Source organism: Trichosurus vulpecula, chromosome 4, assembly GCF_011100635.1.
Source record: "Trichosurus vulpecula isolate mTriVul1 chromosome 4, mTriVul1.pri, whole genome shotgun sequence".
In the NCBI taxonomy this organism is placed as follows: Eukaryota; Metazoa; Chordata; class Mammalia; order Diprotodontia; family Phalangeridae; genus Trichosurus; species Trichosurus vulpecula.
Window position 1 is genome coordinate 316932095 of NC_050576.1, and position 16630 is coordinate 316948724.

Below are 16630 nucleotides of genomic sequence, written 5' to 3' on the forward strand. Positions count from 1 at the left end.
AGTAGAGGAGTCAGTTAACTTCACCATTGACCCTTCAAAATTCAAGATGGCAAGAATAGCTGGGCTTCGAAATAAAAACTGAAGAGTTCTGCAAGTTTAAATATGAGGGATACAATAAAAGTAGGTTAGTAAACACAGATTAACAATTTACTTAATAAGAGAAAAGCATTCAAAGTGCACAAATTATTCTCATATTTTTATTCCATATGGATATTTGTTTAAATCAAAGAGGTATACTATAGCTTCCAAAATAATATCTCATCATTCACTATTCATTTAGGTGGGAGTAGGAGAGTTGTTCTGGCAGTCTAATTAAAAGCGAAACAACCAATTTAGGGGCCACAAATTCTAAAATCATATACTTCAGAAGCAGGTGTTTAAATAGCCCATTTATTCATGAGTTCAAAAAGTTATGTGATATATTGCAAGAGGCACTGCAAAGAATACAAAGATGATTAGTATGTAGTTTATTGTGAGAGATAAAGTATAAAAATATAATAAAAAGTACAAGGAACAATGAACTTAGATGAGGACATCAGTTCAAATGTATTTTTAGTGACAGCAAATATTACAAAGGGATGTAAATTAGGGTTGAAGAGAATAATTTCCTAATTAAAGTAAAAATTCAAAGCACCAATAAAAATGTCATTAGCTCAGGGGCTTAAGAGTTTTGAGGATCAAAGAAAGGTGAAATTAAATGTCAACACTGTTTAACATATTTACTACCATGCTTATAAATGGGATCAAATGTTTAACTTAATATGCTCAGTATTACACATAATTGTCAATACAGTCATGTTAACTCTTATGACTTATTCACCTTGACTTCTTCCATAGCACTTAAACTCCACTCTGATAAACTCTCTTCTCCATAAATTTCCAGGATGTTAAAATACATATGATAAGCCAGAGGCCCACGTTATAATGTAATCTTCTATCAAGTCAATAAGCATTTATTAAGCACCTGCTATGTGACAGGCACTGGGGATATAAAAGAAAGGCAAAAGGGCAGTCCCTGCCTAATGGTGAAATCAATATGCAAGCAACTATTTACAAAATATATACATATATAGACTTGCAAAAGCTTCTTGCAGAAGGTTGGATTTGAATTAAGATTTAAAGAAAGCCAGAGAAACTAGGAGATAGAGCTGAGGAGGGAGAAAATTCCAGGCTTAGGGGACAGCCAATGAAAATGCATGGAGTTTCAGTTTTCTTCTTATATCTCTAACCACTACTTGTATGTCTCTCCATTTCTATGTCTCATCCTCTGATAATGGGTATTCCGCAAGACTGATTTTCCAGAACACTATACTTCTCTTCCTTAGAAAATTTATCTATTTTCATGGTTTCACCTGTCATCTTTATATATGTAAATGACAACCAAATCATATCTACAGTCCTGACTTCTATCTTCAATTTCTCTACTCCTCCAGCTTGTACTAGCAATGCCTCCCTCCAATTCATCTTTCACATTTTTGCAAGATTAGTTCCTAAAACAACATTTGTATCATGATAATAACCTTTTGCGATTTAGATGGTATTAAGGAAGGTGCATGTACATTTGTTCCTTTCCAACAAGCTCACTCTTTTTTCAATTCTTGCCTTGAAAAGTACAAGTTCTGTGATTCAGTAACTCTTTATAGGAATCAAAATAATTGGTTGAACTTATAAAATAGCAAATAAAGCACTACAGATTTAAACCCGCTCAAACTAAGCATTCTAATATTTTTCTCCATGTAAAGAGGAGAAAAGGTGAAAAGGGAATATGGTTTTGACTATATGACTTTGTTAGCCAATCAGCAAATATTTGAAGGTAAGTGATATCATACTTGTATAAAAGCACCAGAGAATTAATCTAGATCTACCATCTATGTAGAGAAAGCCAAAAGAGGGGGAAAAAAGGCATTCACCAGAAATAGCAGAGTAATTGAAAGTGTACCCCGATGAAGGGTGGGTTAGGAATTATGTTAGTGGTCCAGCCTTTGGGAGCGTTAAGCAAAAGCAAGGTTTAAGTAAAAATGGAATCTGGCTTCCTTTATTTTTTATACTGATTTTCAACATATCTCCTTTACAATCATTATACTGGCTTCAATACCTTTCTACAACAGCCTACTATATGAACCTTAATGATATTTAGAGCTCTGTCAAGATACTGGTTAAATTGTTTTAAAGAACAATGACCAATGGGAGGAAATAGCGCAAAGGAAAAAGATCTCTAATTCAATATTTTAATTTGTACCTTCAAGTGAGATATTCCACTTTTCCATCTATTTAAAATATATTTCAATGAGTGCTTATAGTCTATAAAAAGGAACTCTGAACAGCAGTTATCAAAGACTATCTTATCACTGCTTCTGCAAACAATAACCTCAATGCCTCCTTCTTTATAATCCAGTAACTGATAGCACAACATAAGAAATCATCTCTAAGTAACTATGAAGGGATGGGATACTTACATGATCCTTTTTTGTATAGGTATCAACTACATATTTTCCCTCTTAAGTGTCTTCGAAATTTGAAAGTATCAACACAGCCTACTGAAATCAGTAGGATAAATCAACAGGATAAAAGTAGGTAAGAAGAAAATTCAATTCATAAATATTGTTGATTACCATGATTACAAGCTTTCAGAACAGGCCTCTGTGAGATCGGACTGAGACTTTGTCGGATATCTATTAAAAAAATAGAAACAAAAGAAACTTAATATAACAATCTTTTCCTCGAAAAGTATAGCTACATTAGCTAGATTATTTTCTCCTCAGATTGTTTCTGAAAGCCAGGCAATGCTATACCACCAATGAAATATTTGACTCAATGGAGAATGTTGTGACTTTTACTTCCCACTTAATTTTTATACTATGATCTCCAAAAAGGTAAGATACATACAGTTCTGTAACTGAATTTTGGCATGCTAATAAGTCTATTCTAAGTTCAATATATAGATTTGTAAATGGTATTGACATCAGCCAACAGGAAAGAGCATCTGTGACATGTGTCACTGCAAGGAAAAGATTAAACAAAATGGTAGAACTTCTTAACAGTTATAGCCCAAAGCAGTACATTCATGATACATTCCTTTAAAGAAATAATTAAAAAAAATTCTTCTGTTATAATTCCTTAGAAACTAACATGAAACAAGTGTAATATTCACCTTTAGGCCTTGGTGTCCTTTTTCTTCGGTCTCGGAAAGCAGCACCTGACTGCAAGGCCTCCAGCAGACTATCCATCACTCCTGTCTCATCACCCTCTGTGAAAAGAGATTGAGGGAATTCCATCAGCCTTCAGGGTTACCATAGCAATGTCAAAGACAGCACAGGGGTCGGAATGGTTAAGGGTAGAGGAAAAAAGACCAAATGCCAAGATGAAACCAGCAATTTCAAATTGAGAGAGGTCTTTAACTCACTCATAAATCAGCTGTCTCTTAATGAAATCTACCTCATTAGTATTTGTGTTGCTGTCCAGTAAAGAGTAACCAGATTCAATTGATTCACTTCAGAACAGTGCTCTTCATATAAGTGCAGCCACAAAATAACCTCAAATGGAACGTAGCTTCTGTCAGAACTGTTTCATAACCAGGCTATCAAAAATCACATTTTCTTTCCAGAAACAGGTTACTTTCAAGGCAATGGCTTTTATTCTAAAGTTGACCAGGGGCTTAGAAGGGGGTTTGTGGTTAGAGGTGCTGCTGAATGAATTCAGAGTACAAAATTACATATTTCCATATTAAATTTTGTTGGCATGTTCCTGGTAAATTATTGTTCATACCACATCATAATGATCTTCTGACTCTAGGAGGCAAAGGAAAACTCATTGGACACTGAAGTATACTGAAGGATACAGCAGAAATGGTTCTTTGACAGCAGGGAGAAACTTCCCCACTCCAAGCTCACAGAGAATTAATTAAAAGACATAATCATTTGAGCTGGATGTACGGTCTATACTTAACAAAGGGTGTGTGTGTGTGTGTGTGTGTGTGTGTGTGTGTGTGTGCATATCAAAAAACTTCCTGAATTAAACTCCAAGTTTAACTATATATGTGTGTGTATGTATCTATGTATATGTATAGATACACACACACACACATAGGTACATGTATATCTTGTGTATGTATTATGTTTGTACACGCATATGTATATGATATATATTGTATATATCTGCATGCATATGTGTTTATACAAATATATATGTAGATAAAGTATACATACACACATAATTTACGGTTGTATATATATTGACAGTCTACATAATTTTCAATCCTAAATATTAACCCTGGGAAGTAAAAAGAACTCTAAGCAAATGTCTGCCCAATACTGCCTTTTTTTTTTAAAACCACAGTTCAATAACAGACCATTAATTAATTGATGCATACTTAGAATTTAAAATATCATAGTTTGCTTCTATTAGCTTTTAATTTTTTTAATGGAAATATTGTCCCTCAATACATTAAGAATTCTATAAATAAAAAAGTAGTACAAGAAGCACATGTATTATGCTAGATATTTAAATATTTTTAAGTGTATAAAAATACAAGCATCATCTTTAGAAGGTTGACCACCAGGTAATGCGGTGGAGGAGACACATCAATTAATGAAAACCATATGAGTTGTAATATGAATTGGTGTAAACAACAACCACTTTGATGAAATCACTGATTATTGGAATATTTTAGTAAATATTGTTTAATTATATTTTTAAAGTTTAAAATAATTTCAGTCGAAACACAAAATTCACTCAAAGTTGATGACAACAGATGAAGTTAGTCAGAAGGAGCAAGGTCTCCTGGGAAAGAGATTAAGATTACTCTTTGGCAGATTGAGTTTGAAACCTCAATCTAGAGCCTGAAATATGGACCAAGAGCAGAAAAGGGCCAAAGAGAGAGCTTGGGTGAGTATCAACATTAAAGGGTCCAGAAGAGGAATTACAGCATGTCATAAACTGTTGAGCTCCATGACAGCTTGGCTCATGCCCCATCTAAAGTCTACATTGTATCTTAAAGCAGTCTTTCACTTATAGAAGCTAATCAATGTTGATTAAAATGAACTGAATATGTCCAGTGGGGAGAAATTTGGGGGAGATGACAGAAACAGAAATGGCATATCAAAATGGAAAAAAAAGTTGTGTTATTCCTCTTACTACTTAGGTTTACAATGGAACAAAAAATAATCACCTTTCACATGTGTGCAACTCTATTGCCAATGTAGGTAAGGGAGCTTGGAATGAAATGGGATTTACAGAATGAGCACAAACTAGGCTATAATCCTGAAGCTAAAGTTCCTAGTGGACCTATATCAAGAAATCAGTTTTGATGGATTATCTAGGAGCAGTGACAAATGGGATGACCAACATAGAAACTGGTTGGGCCTTCAAGCTATTTCTTTGGGAGCTTTTTCAGACTCTCAGGGACCTACCCACTTTTGCCCCTCCTTATTGAGAAGCATTTGCCTTCAATGAACCAGAGCATCATCTCTCCTGGGTATCAAAGGCCATAAGCTTGATGCCAAAGTCCAACCATGACATGACACACCCCATGACTGTGGTATCTATGCATGGTGAGAGACAAGAACTGTATGGCCTGCCCAGAGCTCAAGTATTATACTTGGACCAGCACTACTACAGTCAGAGCAAGAGCAGAAGACTTCTGATTTATTTCTTCTAATCTGGGCAGGTAAACCAAATGTTGCTGAATGGCTTCAGTAGCCTCTTTGCCGATTATGAACCCTAGATGTTGGCCTGCTACCACTGTGCTGAGCTGACTCTGAAAATGGAAAGGAAGGTAGGATACTCCATTTATTAGCCATGTAGGTACTTTTTTTTTTAAGGAGACAAGCTATTTTAGGGGTTGGTTGTAATGATTTTGAGGGTTTCTTTGTTAGGGGAATCTCTAACTATTTTTCACTTTAGAAGGATGGGGGTTAAGGGAGTGAGTGGGAAAGTTTCTGTTTGGAGCGCTGCAGTCTTTAAATACCTTTACCCAAATAACTTTATCATTATCTTTGTGGTTCTGGATTGAGAGACTAGAGGATTAGGGGGATAGTTCCCATCTCTTCTTGCATATATCTGATCATGTCACTGCCCACCTCAAGAAGCTAACATGGCTTCCAACTGCCTCTAGAATAAAATACTAACTCTTAAGTTTGGCATTTAAAGCCCTTCACAATCTGTTCTCCAACTTATCTTTTCAGACTAAGTTCCCATGAGCTCCTTCATTTAGTCTCCCTATTGTTCCCCATCCAGGACATTTCATTTCCTGCATGCGTTCCTGTATAAAGGCATCCTTCATCCAGAGAATTCTCTCCTTCCTACCTTTGGCCTCTTGGATTCCCTTCAAGGCTAAGGTCAAATGTTATCAATAGAAGGCATGTCCTGATTTCCCCGAGTTTTCAGTGATCTCCTTTCCTTGAACATCATCTGGTATATATTATATATGTACTTATCTATATAATTGCTGTTTCCTCACGGTACAATGCAAACTCCATGAGGGAGGTGACTGTTTCATTTCTGTCCTTGTAACCCTAGCATAGTTCCTGAAACATAGTAGGTGCTTAATAAATGTTAACTGAATGAATAAATCAGTCAAATAGTCTTAAGAATTGTTCATCCCATTTTACAGATGTGGAAATTGAGTGTCTGAGGGCTTAAATAGCTTGCTTTTCATCATCCAGGGGGGAAATGTCTGAGAAGGGATTTGATTTTAAGTTTTCTGATTTGACGTGTAGCATTCTATCTACTAGGCCACACTACCTGAAAAACTTCATAACCTCATGAAAACAAATGTGATATCCTGTGTTGTATATTCAGTTTTAATGCTTTCAAAACATATTCATATCCATTAACTTCTTATGGTAAATCTAGGTGACAGATAAGGCATCTGTCTGAGAGATGAGAACTTTAAGGAGGTAATTGAAGTTTAAGTCATTTTGCATAGTCTTACAACTTGTCATGGCAATAAGGAAAACTTTCTCTCAGCCTAGACTACACTTCTTTGGCTACTGATATTGTGCTAGCCAACTCCTGAAGCAAGAACAATGTAGCCAAAGCACATCCCTCTATTCATCTAAGGTTCTGGGCATCTAAAACTGTCAGAAGGAAAATGTGAAATTTATTAAAAAAATACACGCACACATATATGTTATATGCATATATAAATATACACATATGTATATTTATGTGTGTATATATATGCATATACATATATATGTACATGAGAAATAAAGAGATTTTAATGAGATATGACTAGAATGTATTATGTGTGCCTGTGCTCATTTGGTTATGGACTAAAAGAAGAAAGATAATTAAATAGGATAATATCATCACTTACATGTGAAAAGGACTCACTTGTCAAACTGAAGCATCACAATTTAAATCTCCTTCACTAAAGGAGAATCTCAACAATAGTACTTGCAAATTTTAAATATTCATTTTCATTGAAAGCCTATTATAAGAGACTTTAATACTGTTCAAATATTTTATTATGTAAGAACAGATTTTGAAAATGACTTCTAAAAGGTTTTTTTTAACCTTATAAAGCATTGAAGAAAAACATCAAATAATTTCTTTTCAGATAGAGGGAATTAAAAAGTCTAATTTAACATCAAGAATCAAGCCAAAATTAAGGAGAAAGTAGAGAATAGAAGTGAAAAATCTGTCTTTGAGATAAACTAGAGACAAGCTGCCTAGAGTCTGTCTATTTCAGTGATTTCTCAAATACTATTCTTCATTGGCTATAAATCCCAAAACTTCAGTTTTGCAAGAGAGATCAAAGGCATTCTAGTCTAACAAATCCTTGACCACTACAATTTCCCTAATGAATTCAAATGAAAACCTCAAAAGAGCCTAGGAGTTTGTGTGTGCATAGGCCTTTTTACTATTAGATAGCTCTAATTATTATAAAAACTTTCCTTACATCAATATGAAGCCTATCTCTATAATGTCCATCCACTGTTCCTGGTGCTGCCTTCAGATCTAAGCAGAACAAGTTTAATCCTCTAGATCCATACTCAAGATAGCTCTTCAAAAGGAAAACAGATATTACGCTCATTTGTAAAGTGATGGTAATGTAGCAGTGGAAAAGTGGAGAGAAGGTGCCAAGAATCAGGCCGATGAGGCATGAGAGCAGGACTTTTATGAAGGGTATTTCATATTATATGGCACTTATTTGCATTTGTTTTCCAGAACTTTGCTTCTCATGTATTTGATGAAGTCATGACTTCACTGGTGTGGGAACTCTTTCTACTCATGCTAATTAACATATTTTTCCTTTGATCCTCTACTGCAGATCTACCCATCTGGTTAAGAGACCTTCTCACCTTTAACATCTCCAGAAGATCTGTTTGTGCTTTTAATATCACAGCGTGACCAGGGGAGCACTTGGCCTGTCCCTATGTTGTCCCTCATTCTTAATACATAATCTATCAATTAAAAAAAATATTGCTGTCAGAGATAAATGTTTGTAGAACCAAACAGTTTGGTATCATTGGTAGCACTGTGCAATTTTTCCAATTGTTGGCTGGCTGAGGTCCTAGAATGAAATTCTGAACCCTTGGACACTCCCTAGCCACTCGTCTCTCCAAGCTCTGTATTTTGGACCAAAAGAGACCTCAATAACACACCTCTCCAGCTACACACCATTATCTGGGAAATTTGTGTCTACATTCAGAATACCTTTTTTTTTTTTTAATTTTTGATGCCAGAGTACATTTCACTCAGTAGGTTTTGAATGTTCTAAAGGCAAATGCAATTAGTTCAACAGCATTTTCAAGGTACCTTGGATTCTTGAAGTCTATGTTAGTAGAATACAAACTATGGTAGGTCCACTCAAGTGTAAAAGGCTTAAACATAAGGTAATGATGACAAACTATAAATTCTATACTGGAATTACCCTACTTAAGTACAGAGAGACTCAACACAAATAGTCTGAACATTAAGTGATGAATTCTTTGGTCATAGTGATCCATGAAACAGAAAAATTAAAATGGGTTTCATTTTAGAATCATAGAATCAAAGGATCACAGGTTTTAAAGCTGTAATAAACTGGATGGGGCATTTAGAGGCCTTTTACAGATAAGAAAACTGAGGCACAGAGAGCTTAAGTGTTTGCTAAGGTCACATAAGCAGTAAGCAGCAAAACCAGGATTGGAACCCAGGTCCTCTGATTCCAAATCTAAGACCCTTTTCATTTGTGTAGGCTTCTTATCCATGATGACCTCATTATATCTGCAGTCAATAAGATGGAGTAGCAAAGAATTCTCAGTCACACAATTACAGTTGTAATTCATCTCAACTTATGGTTAGAAGGGATGATACACAGGTATGCCAGCACAGAACAAAATGTATTACTTAAGATTTTTCAATTATAATTAAGTATCAAACTTCTTTCCAGTCAGCAAATATCTCCCTAACATGGATAGCAGTGCTAACCTAAAAAATCATAATCACAATAGTCCAAAGGTTACGATATAAAAAGAGTGGCAATATAGAATGATACTACCTAGCATACTAAATGGCTGCTGTTACATGGGAAATGCAGTATCTTGCAGTAATAAATGAGGGAAAAGCAGTGACAAATTAAAAATAAACAAATTAGGGAAATGGAAGAAGTCTTAATACATTTTAAATGATGGCATCATCCTATGAAGGGATTTGTTTTTAGGCTTAAAATTATGTTCTATATAAAATTTTGATAGAATTATAGAATCTGAAAATTCACTGTTCAGTGAATCTAGGAAAAGGTCATCAGTTATAGCTGGGTTTTTAAAAAACACACAAAAGAACAAGAATTCCTAGAAATCCCCATAACAATCATCATATCTATCGCTGCCACTCCACAGACTTCCCTCTGACACAAGCCTGGAAAATTGGTTGATTATCATTTTCGGATCTTCTTGGAATATCACACCCACATTTTCCTCTTGTCCTATGTGGGCTGATTCATGGCAAAAACACCTCTGCACCCCTTTTGGACTCTAATGGATCTTTTCATTGCCACTGCAGATAAACTATTTGGTCAGATCACAACTTGCACCTGAGACAACTCATTCCCTCACCCCTTCCCTCCCTGTTTCTACCTGGGATATTGACATTAGAAGTCATCTAGCCTAACTTATCTCATGAGAATCCTGACTTTAAGATTCCAGAGAGTTGTTACAACTTCACTTTTCCTTTTATCCTTATCAAAATGCTTTCCATTCTTTTTCTACCCTCAGGTTTATGTATATCCTATATAGGCATATATCTTGATGGCCAATGCTATGTCCCCACTTCTCTAAGTTTCTTATGCTTAAATTACAACTTTCCATTGTCAAATTCTAATCATGTAGCCCAAGCAACCTGTTCTAAGTGATACCTTTAAGACTTATTTACCTCCTTCTGTTAAAATGTCAAATTCACATTTTTTTTAAAGGCTACATTCTCTGCAATAGAAGAAAGCTATGTGATACCATTTGTAATTATTCCTGACCTTCTTCATTTTCATTTTGTCCATCCTTCCCTGTTACTTTTCTTCAATGTTTCTATATTTATTTGGGTTTCTCTTTTTCATTTTCAAGTTTTAGTATAATGTACTCTTCATCATGTTAGCTAGTTTCTTGCTAAAATGATTCCTAGAATAGTTGTAGTGGTGTTTTCTCCTAACTACCAAAACTAAGTTACAGTCTTTTGAAGGTCCCTTTCAAAACTCTGTTTCCTGTGTCTATTCACCAATGGGATGCTGGTCCAGACCAAATGAAAGGCAGTTCTGTTCTTCTGTCCCTGAATAATAGACTCTGGAATCTAGTGAGATGTTAGCAACTACAACTATCTTGTATCAGATAATTGTCCCTTTCTATCTTTTCCCATCCTTTCTGCTTGGCAAACAATGGCTACTAGGAAAGTTATTTATGTCACCTTGCATGCCGTCTACTGGCAAATAACAGAACAGTTAATTTTAAGACTGCCATAAGAAAAAATGTCAAAGTAACAAATTTTGGGAAGCTTTTGAGGATTCAAAGAAGAATAGTTAAATATATTAGGAGCTCAAATACACGTCCTATAGGGTCAGGTTAAAAAGATGACAAAGGAGTGAGTTAATGGTCTACAAGTTTATCGTGCTAAGAAGCTACAAGCATTTCTTGGGCTTCACTCAATAAAGAAGAGGGGCTTAAGATTACAAGAGTTTTAAAAAGGTTTGCTGTCAGAAAGAATTTCCTAACAGCAAGGGACCTAAATATCAGAGCAGGTTACCAAGGAAAATTGTGAGAATTTCCTAAATTTTTGCTCTAGGAAGGATACTCAACCATATTGAATAAGTTAAATACAGCTTTATAGGAGATGTAATATTAATGGTCTTCTCAATGCTTTTCCTTCCAATTTCATGATTCTTATTATAAAGATATGCATGTTCACATTTAGAAGCAATTGATTGCTTAATCAATAATAATAAGTTATTGAATTATCCAAGTCCCTGATTCCCCTAATTTTCCATTCTGTTGATTGGCCTGGTATTACCTTCACTTAGGGGCAGCAGCAGAAGCAGGAAGAGGAACTGAAACTGGTTTAACTCATTTTACTATCTGTTAACAATGATGGTAAAAGGCTCATTGAAGGGAAAAATTGAAAACAGTTGCTAAGATGAAGTTTTTTCTTAAAAAATTATAGATGAGTTTAATTTACTTACATCTCTTACTTTTATAGAATACTGAGCAGCAAGCTGTGTGCACGTAAGTGGGTATCTGTACACATGTAACATCTCTGAGAAGTTTAGGGGTTATAAACGGTACCCTAATTAATGTAAGGCTAGTCATAGCTCAAGAGCCAATTGTTATAGATAAAGAATTTGTCCAGGGTAAATTGATCTCAAAATCTTTTAGATCTCCTGAGGCAACTCCACCATTTTATTATAAAAATAAGTAGCTACACAGTAGCTAAATGTGTGACACATTAAATATATCATATCTAGAACAGGATGCTACTTTATGAACATTAATGAGCTCTCTTTATAGAGCATTGACGGATTTTCAGGGAAAATGAGAAGTTGTCTACGAATAATGAATTCAATAGTTTTTGTTATTTATGACTTTTCTGATTGTATATACATGTGACACTTCCAGTTCAGATAATTAACAGGGATATTATCAAGATTGTACTGGCACTATAGGTAATTCAAATTATTTTATATTATGTCCTTCCACACTCAACAATCCAGCCAAACAAGCCTGTCAGCTGTTCCTAGAACTCAGCATTTGGTCTGCCTTCACGTAAGCTGTCTGCATTGTGTAGGCTTTCTCTGCTCCTCATCTCTGAACACTGAGCTTCGAGATTCACCTCATGCCACTTTCTATACAAAACTTTTCGTGACACTTCTTCTCTCCAAAACTCCAGTTAGTGCTTTATAATTCTTAAATTGTTATGTATTTATTTAGCTGTGTACCTGTTTAGAGGAAATATTTTAATTTAGTCTTTGTGGCCTCAGGACCTAGCAGAGCCTGGCACACAGTAGGCTTAATGAAAGTTCATTCAATTAAAGTTGTGGATGAAAAGGGTTTATGATGAGAAGAAAAGGCTTTGTATTTACCACACTATAAATTCCACAAGGACAAGGACTCCCTCTCATCTGTCCTTTATAACTTCCCCAGGGTAAGCACAGTGCTTTGCACAAAGAAAGCCCTTAATTCTTGTTCCACTGAATCTGTAAACCATCATCTCTGAGGATGTAGGCAGAAATAGGCAATACTCTTTTGTGCTTCCCTTTCACTATAAACTAATATTCTCCACAACACTTTAAGTGAATTTTTCTAAATACAATTTTTTGTCTTTTAACATTTTAAAGAAAAGTTAGGGATGTGGGAGAGAAAACTTTAAACAAAGAGTTTATACAGTAATTCAAGTCAATAACTGAAGCAGTTTAACCACAGGCCTAAAAACAGATTATTGGTACAGAAAGATATGCTTACATCACTAAGAATGGTCTGTTAATACCATATTAACTCCAGGATTTTTTTCTAACCAGTAAAATCTTAGCATTACTTACCTCTACCTTCCTTTCTCCAACATCACCTAAGAAAATGTAATTTCATTCTCTGAATCAACTGCTTTGTTGTATATTATATCCCTAGCCCCTATGTATCTTGCATAGTGAGAGCTTAATAAATCTTAACAATGGAATAATTCTGCAAAATTATAAAGGAAAACACTTCCAACTTTTCAGGCCACTAATATGGCATCTTTTTTTTCCTCTGTAAAATTCACTAATTTAAAGAACTAATTTACAGAATATTAGAAGAAATTACTTGTCACTAATCCTGTACTTTAATAATTCTGAATTATTTAACTAAAATAGTTCTGTGACTGGAATGGCAGGGGGTATCATAATCAAGTGTATAATATCTAATAATGAAATGGATGTATTCCAATGATACAAGTTTTAAAATACTTCACAATCAGACATGGAAACAAAATAAGAGCCATGGGGATACCAGATGTGGGGGCGGGAGGGGAGAAGTATTATGATGCAAATAACTAGTAGAGACTAATTAAAATAAAATCATATGGGAAAAGGGCAGAAGGAATAGTCAAAAGATAACCCCAAGATTTCTGAACATCAAAAACTGGATGAAAGATATCACTAGAAACAGAAGTAATGAATTCAGGAGAAAAAAAAGTTTGTAAGTTTGTTTTGGGATGTTGAGCTGATGATCATTTCCTATCAAACAAAGAGAAAAAGAACAATCTTCCATGAAAACTCAGACTGATGCCACTCAAAGACTATCCATCTGATGGTTAAGAGATCATCATGGCCACAATTCAAGGCTTTTGCGTTCGAAAGTGTAGATTACATAAATAACTACCATTAGAAAAGCTTGCACATTAATCGGAATACTGTCTGGGTAACAAAGATGCCACAGTCCCTGGCACATAGTAGGCACTTAATAAATATTTATTGACTTGAGTTCCCAAGTACAACACTGTAAGTTATTTTGATGTTACCACAGTTATAGGATTCTTCACACTATGATAACATCAAAATGATTGATTGGTATGTTTTCTGCTAAGAATTGGAACAGCATGGGCAAGGTGAGTATCCTCACATGAACATAATGAACACAAGTATGCTCTGTTTACATAAAGGTACCTTTTCTTTGTCTGTTTTCTTAGAACTACACTACACCATGGGGGAACCTTCAAATGAGTAAATAAAAGAATCTTAACCAAAAGGTAACTAAAGATACAAGAATATTAACATTTTATAACCCAATATGTAAGTACTAAACTGTTACATCTCACCAAATAATTCATCCTGTATTTTTTTTTTATGGAGAATTAGATGTGACTTTGAAAATGGCTTCTAAATAGTGAATGAGTAATAAATCATGGAATTCAGTGTATCCTTTTAATTAACATAATGCAATGATGCAAAAATGTCTACCAATTTTCGATATAGTCAACTTTCACTCAGGAAAGCAAAATTCTTCTATAGCATCATGAATGGACCAAACAAAAATTAATGACCCATGAGACAACAACAAATATTAAAACAAAGTCAAAAGTTAGAAAATAAAAGTGGTCCTGGTTATCATATTTCAAGAAAGCATAAATGAAAACTGCCTACTTATTGGACCAAGAGGGCAAATTGAAAACAAAAAGAATCCACTGATCATCTCCTGAAATAAAACACCTAAATGAAAATTATTCAAAATTCAAAATTATTCAAGCTTCCTGAAAAAAAATATTGAAAGCAGTCAGAAAAAAAGAGTTCGAATACCAAGCAATCATACTTAGGATCAGAACAGATTTGTACCATAGTTTGTACCATAAAAGAGTGGAGTGTGGGCTATGAGTTTACAAAGGCTAAAAGATATTGGCTTACAACCCAGAATAATTTATCCAACAAAACTGTGTGTAACCTACATAAATGAGCATGGTTCTATGACATAGATGACTTCCAAGCATTACTGATGAAAAGATAGGAGCTGACCAGAAACTTTGAGATAGAAACACAGGAGTCAAGAAAAACAAAAAGGCAGATCCAAGTAAGCCATTAGAAGAAAAATACTATGCCTTCTACTGGGGTTGGGAGCAATACTTGCATTCCCTCAGTCCTAACACACACACACACACTTTGGTGTATAAATGCATTTAACTTAACCAGGAAACAGGATGGAACAAGGAAAAGGAAAAAGAGGATGCGGGCATTAGGTACAAGCAAAACAATATCTGTGCTCTAGGCAATTCTCTAGAATTGTATGTTACTGAGGAGTTGACTTGCCTTGGTTGAGATTGTTTTCTCACCAAGGAGTTCTCTACAGTAATGAAATCACAGCTCCAGTCCCTATCCCAATCATCCCCCAAACAAGTAGCTTCATCTTGACATTTCCAAGGTAAGATATTTATCACAGTTCTCTTTTATAAAAATATTCTAGTTAATTATTCAAGGACTAATTCTCCATATGCCATTTTCTTCTGGTTTTTTTTTATGATACTACTATGTAAACAGAAAAAAAATGAAAACAGAAGGAAAAGATGCTCAACAATATTCAACAAGTATTTATTAAGTGTTTGCTATGTGTGAATTACAGTGCTAGGTGTTGAGGTTAATGAGAAAGAGACACATATTATAGTATAAAATGGAATATGTTAAGTGCATGAGAGGTAAAAACAAAGTGGGTTCCTAAGAAACCAAAAGCAGTTACTTGGAGTACCTTCTATATCAGAGGTTCCTAAACTTATTTGGCCTACCATCCCCTTTTCCAGCTTCCCCCTGGAAATCCATGTTCTTTAACCCTTTAAGAGTTTATTTTTTGAAATTTATGTAAAGTTATGTAAAATATGTAAATATTTTTTTAAAATTACATATCTAAATTTAATAATTTATTGTAAATTTGTGGGTTTTTTCCTGCATTGGAATTTTGATGATGCGATATTGTGTCCCGTCACCATATAGTATCGTATTGTAAACAGGTCATTACATGCACACATTCCTGGTGATGCATGCTGGACATTCTGACAACGCGCGATGTGCTTCCCTGTCAACACTTGCTTGTTAAGACTTGGGTGGACGTGACCACTGATTGGTTATAACTTGCATTTTGTGTGTTTATTTGGAAAATAATGCAATCACTATGACTTTAATTCTGTTATACAACAGATGAAACAAGTACGAAGGGTTTTTCAAAAATCTCTTCTTTCGTTATGCTTCCACTGTCCCCTTATTTTTATTCAACATCCCCCAATTGCACCAAGGCTACTACTGCCCCTGTGGATCATTGCAGCACCATCCAGGGAGAGGTATCAATGACTTTGAATATATCTTTGATGTGGGAAGGAACTAATGACAAGAATAAAGTACCTGGATTCAATTCAGAAAGCATTTATTCCAATCAACTATGAAAAGGAGGGAATCTATATATATGAAATTTCTTTTTGCTGGTATTTTGGAATAAAAGCTCACGTGATGCCATTGATAAGAAGAAATTCCTTGTATACACCAAAAATTTACAGCAGCACTGTCTGTGATAGCAAAGAAATTGGAAACAAAGAAGATGCCCATCATTTGGGGAATAGCTAATATTTCAAAACTCAGGAACATGAAGGTAACGGAATATTACTGTGCTAAATCCAGAAAAATATAGAAGGATATATCTGAAGTGATGCGGAGCAA

The 16630-nt window shown here is 34.8% G+C and overlaps 1 protein-coding gene across 1 annotated transcript in view; it reads right to left on the bottom strand.

The window, feature by feature from the left end:
- Positions 1-16630, bottom strand: part of DIAPH3 (diaphanous related formin 3) — a 335408-nt gene that overhangs the window by 117961 nt on the left and 200817 nt on the right. The window contains exons 20-21 of the mRNA XM_036755144.1: positions 3152-3247; positions 2613-2672 (exon numbers count right to left, since the gene is read on the bottom strand). Of these exons, the coding sequence (XP_036611039.1) occupies positions 2613-2672; positions 3152-3247 (156 nt within the window). The remainder of the gene's footprint in view (positions 1-2612; positions 2673-3151; positions 3248-16630) is intronic.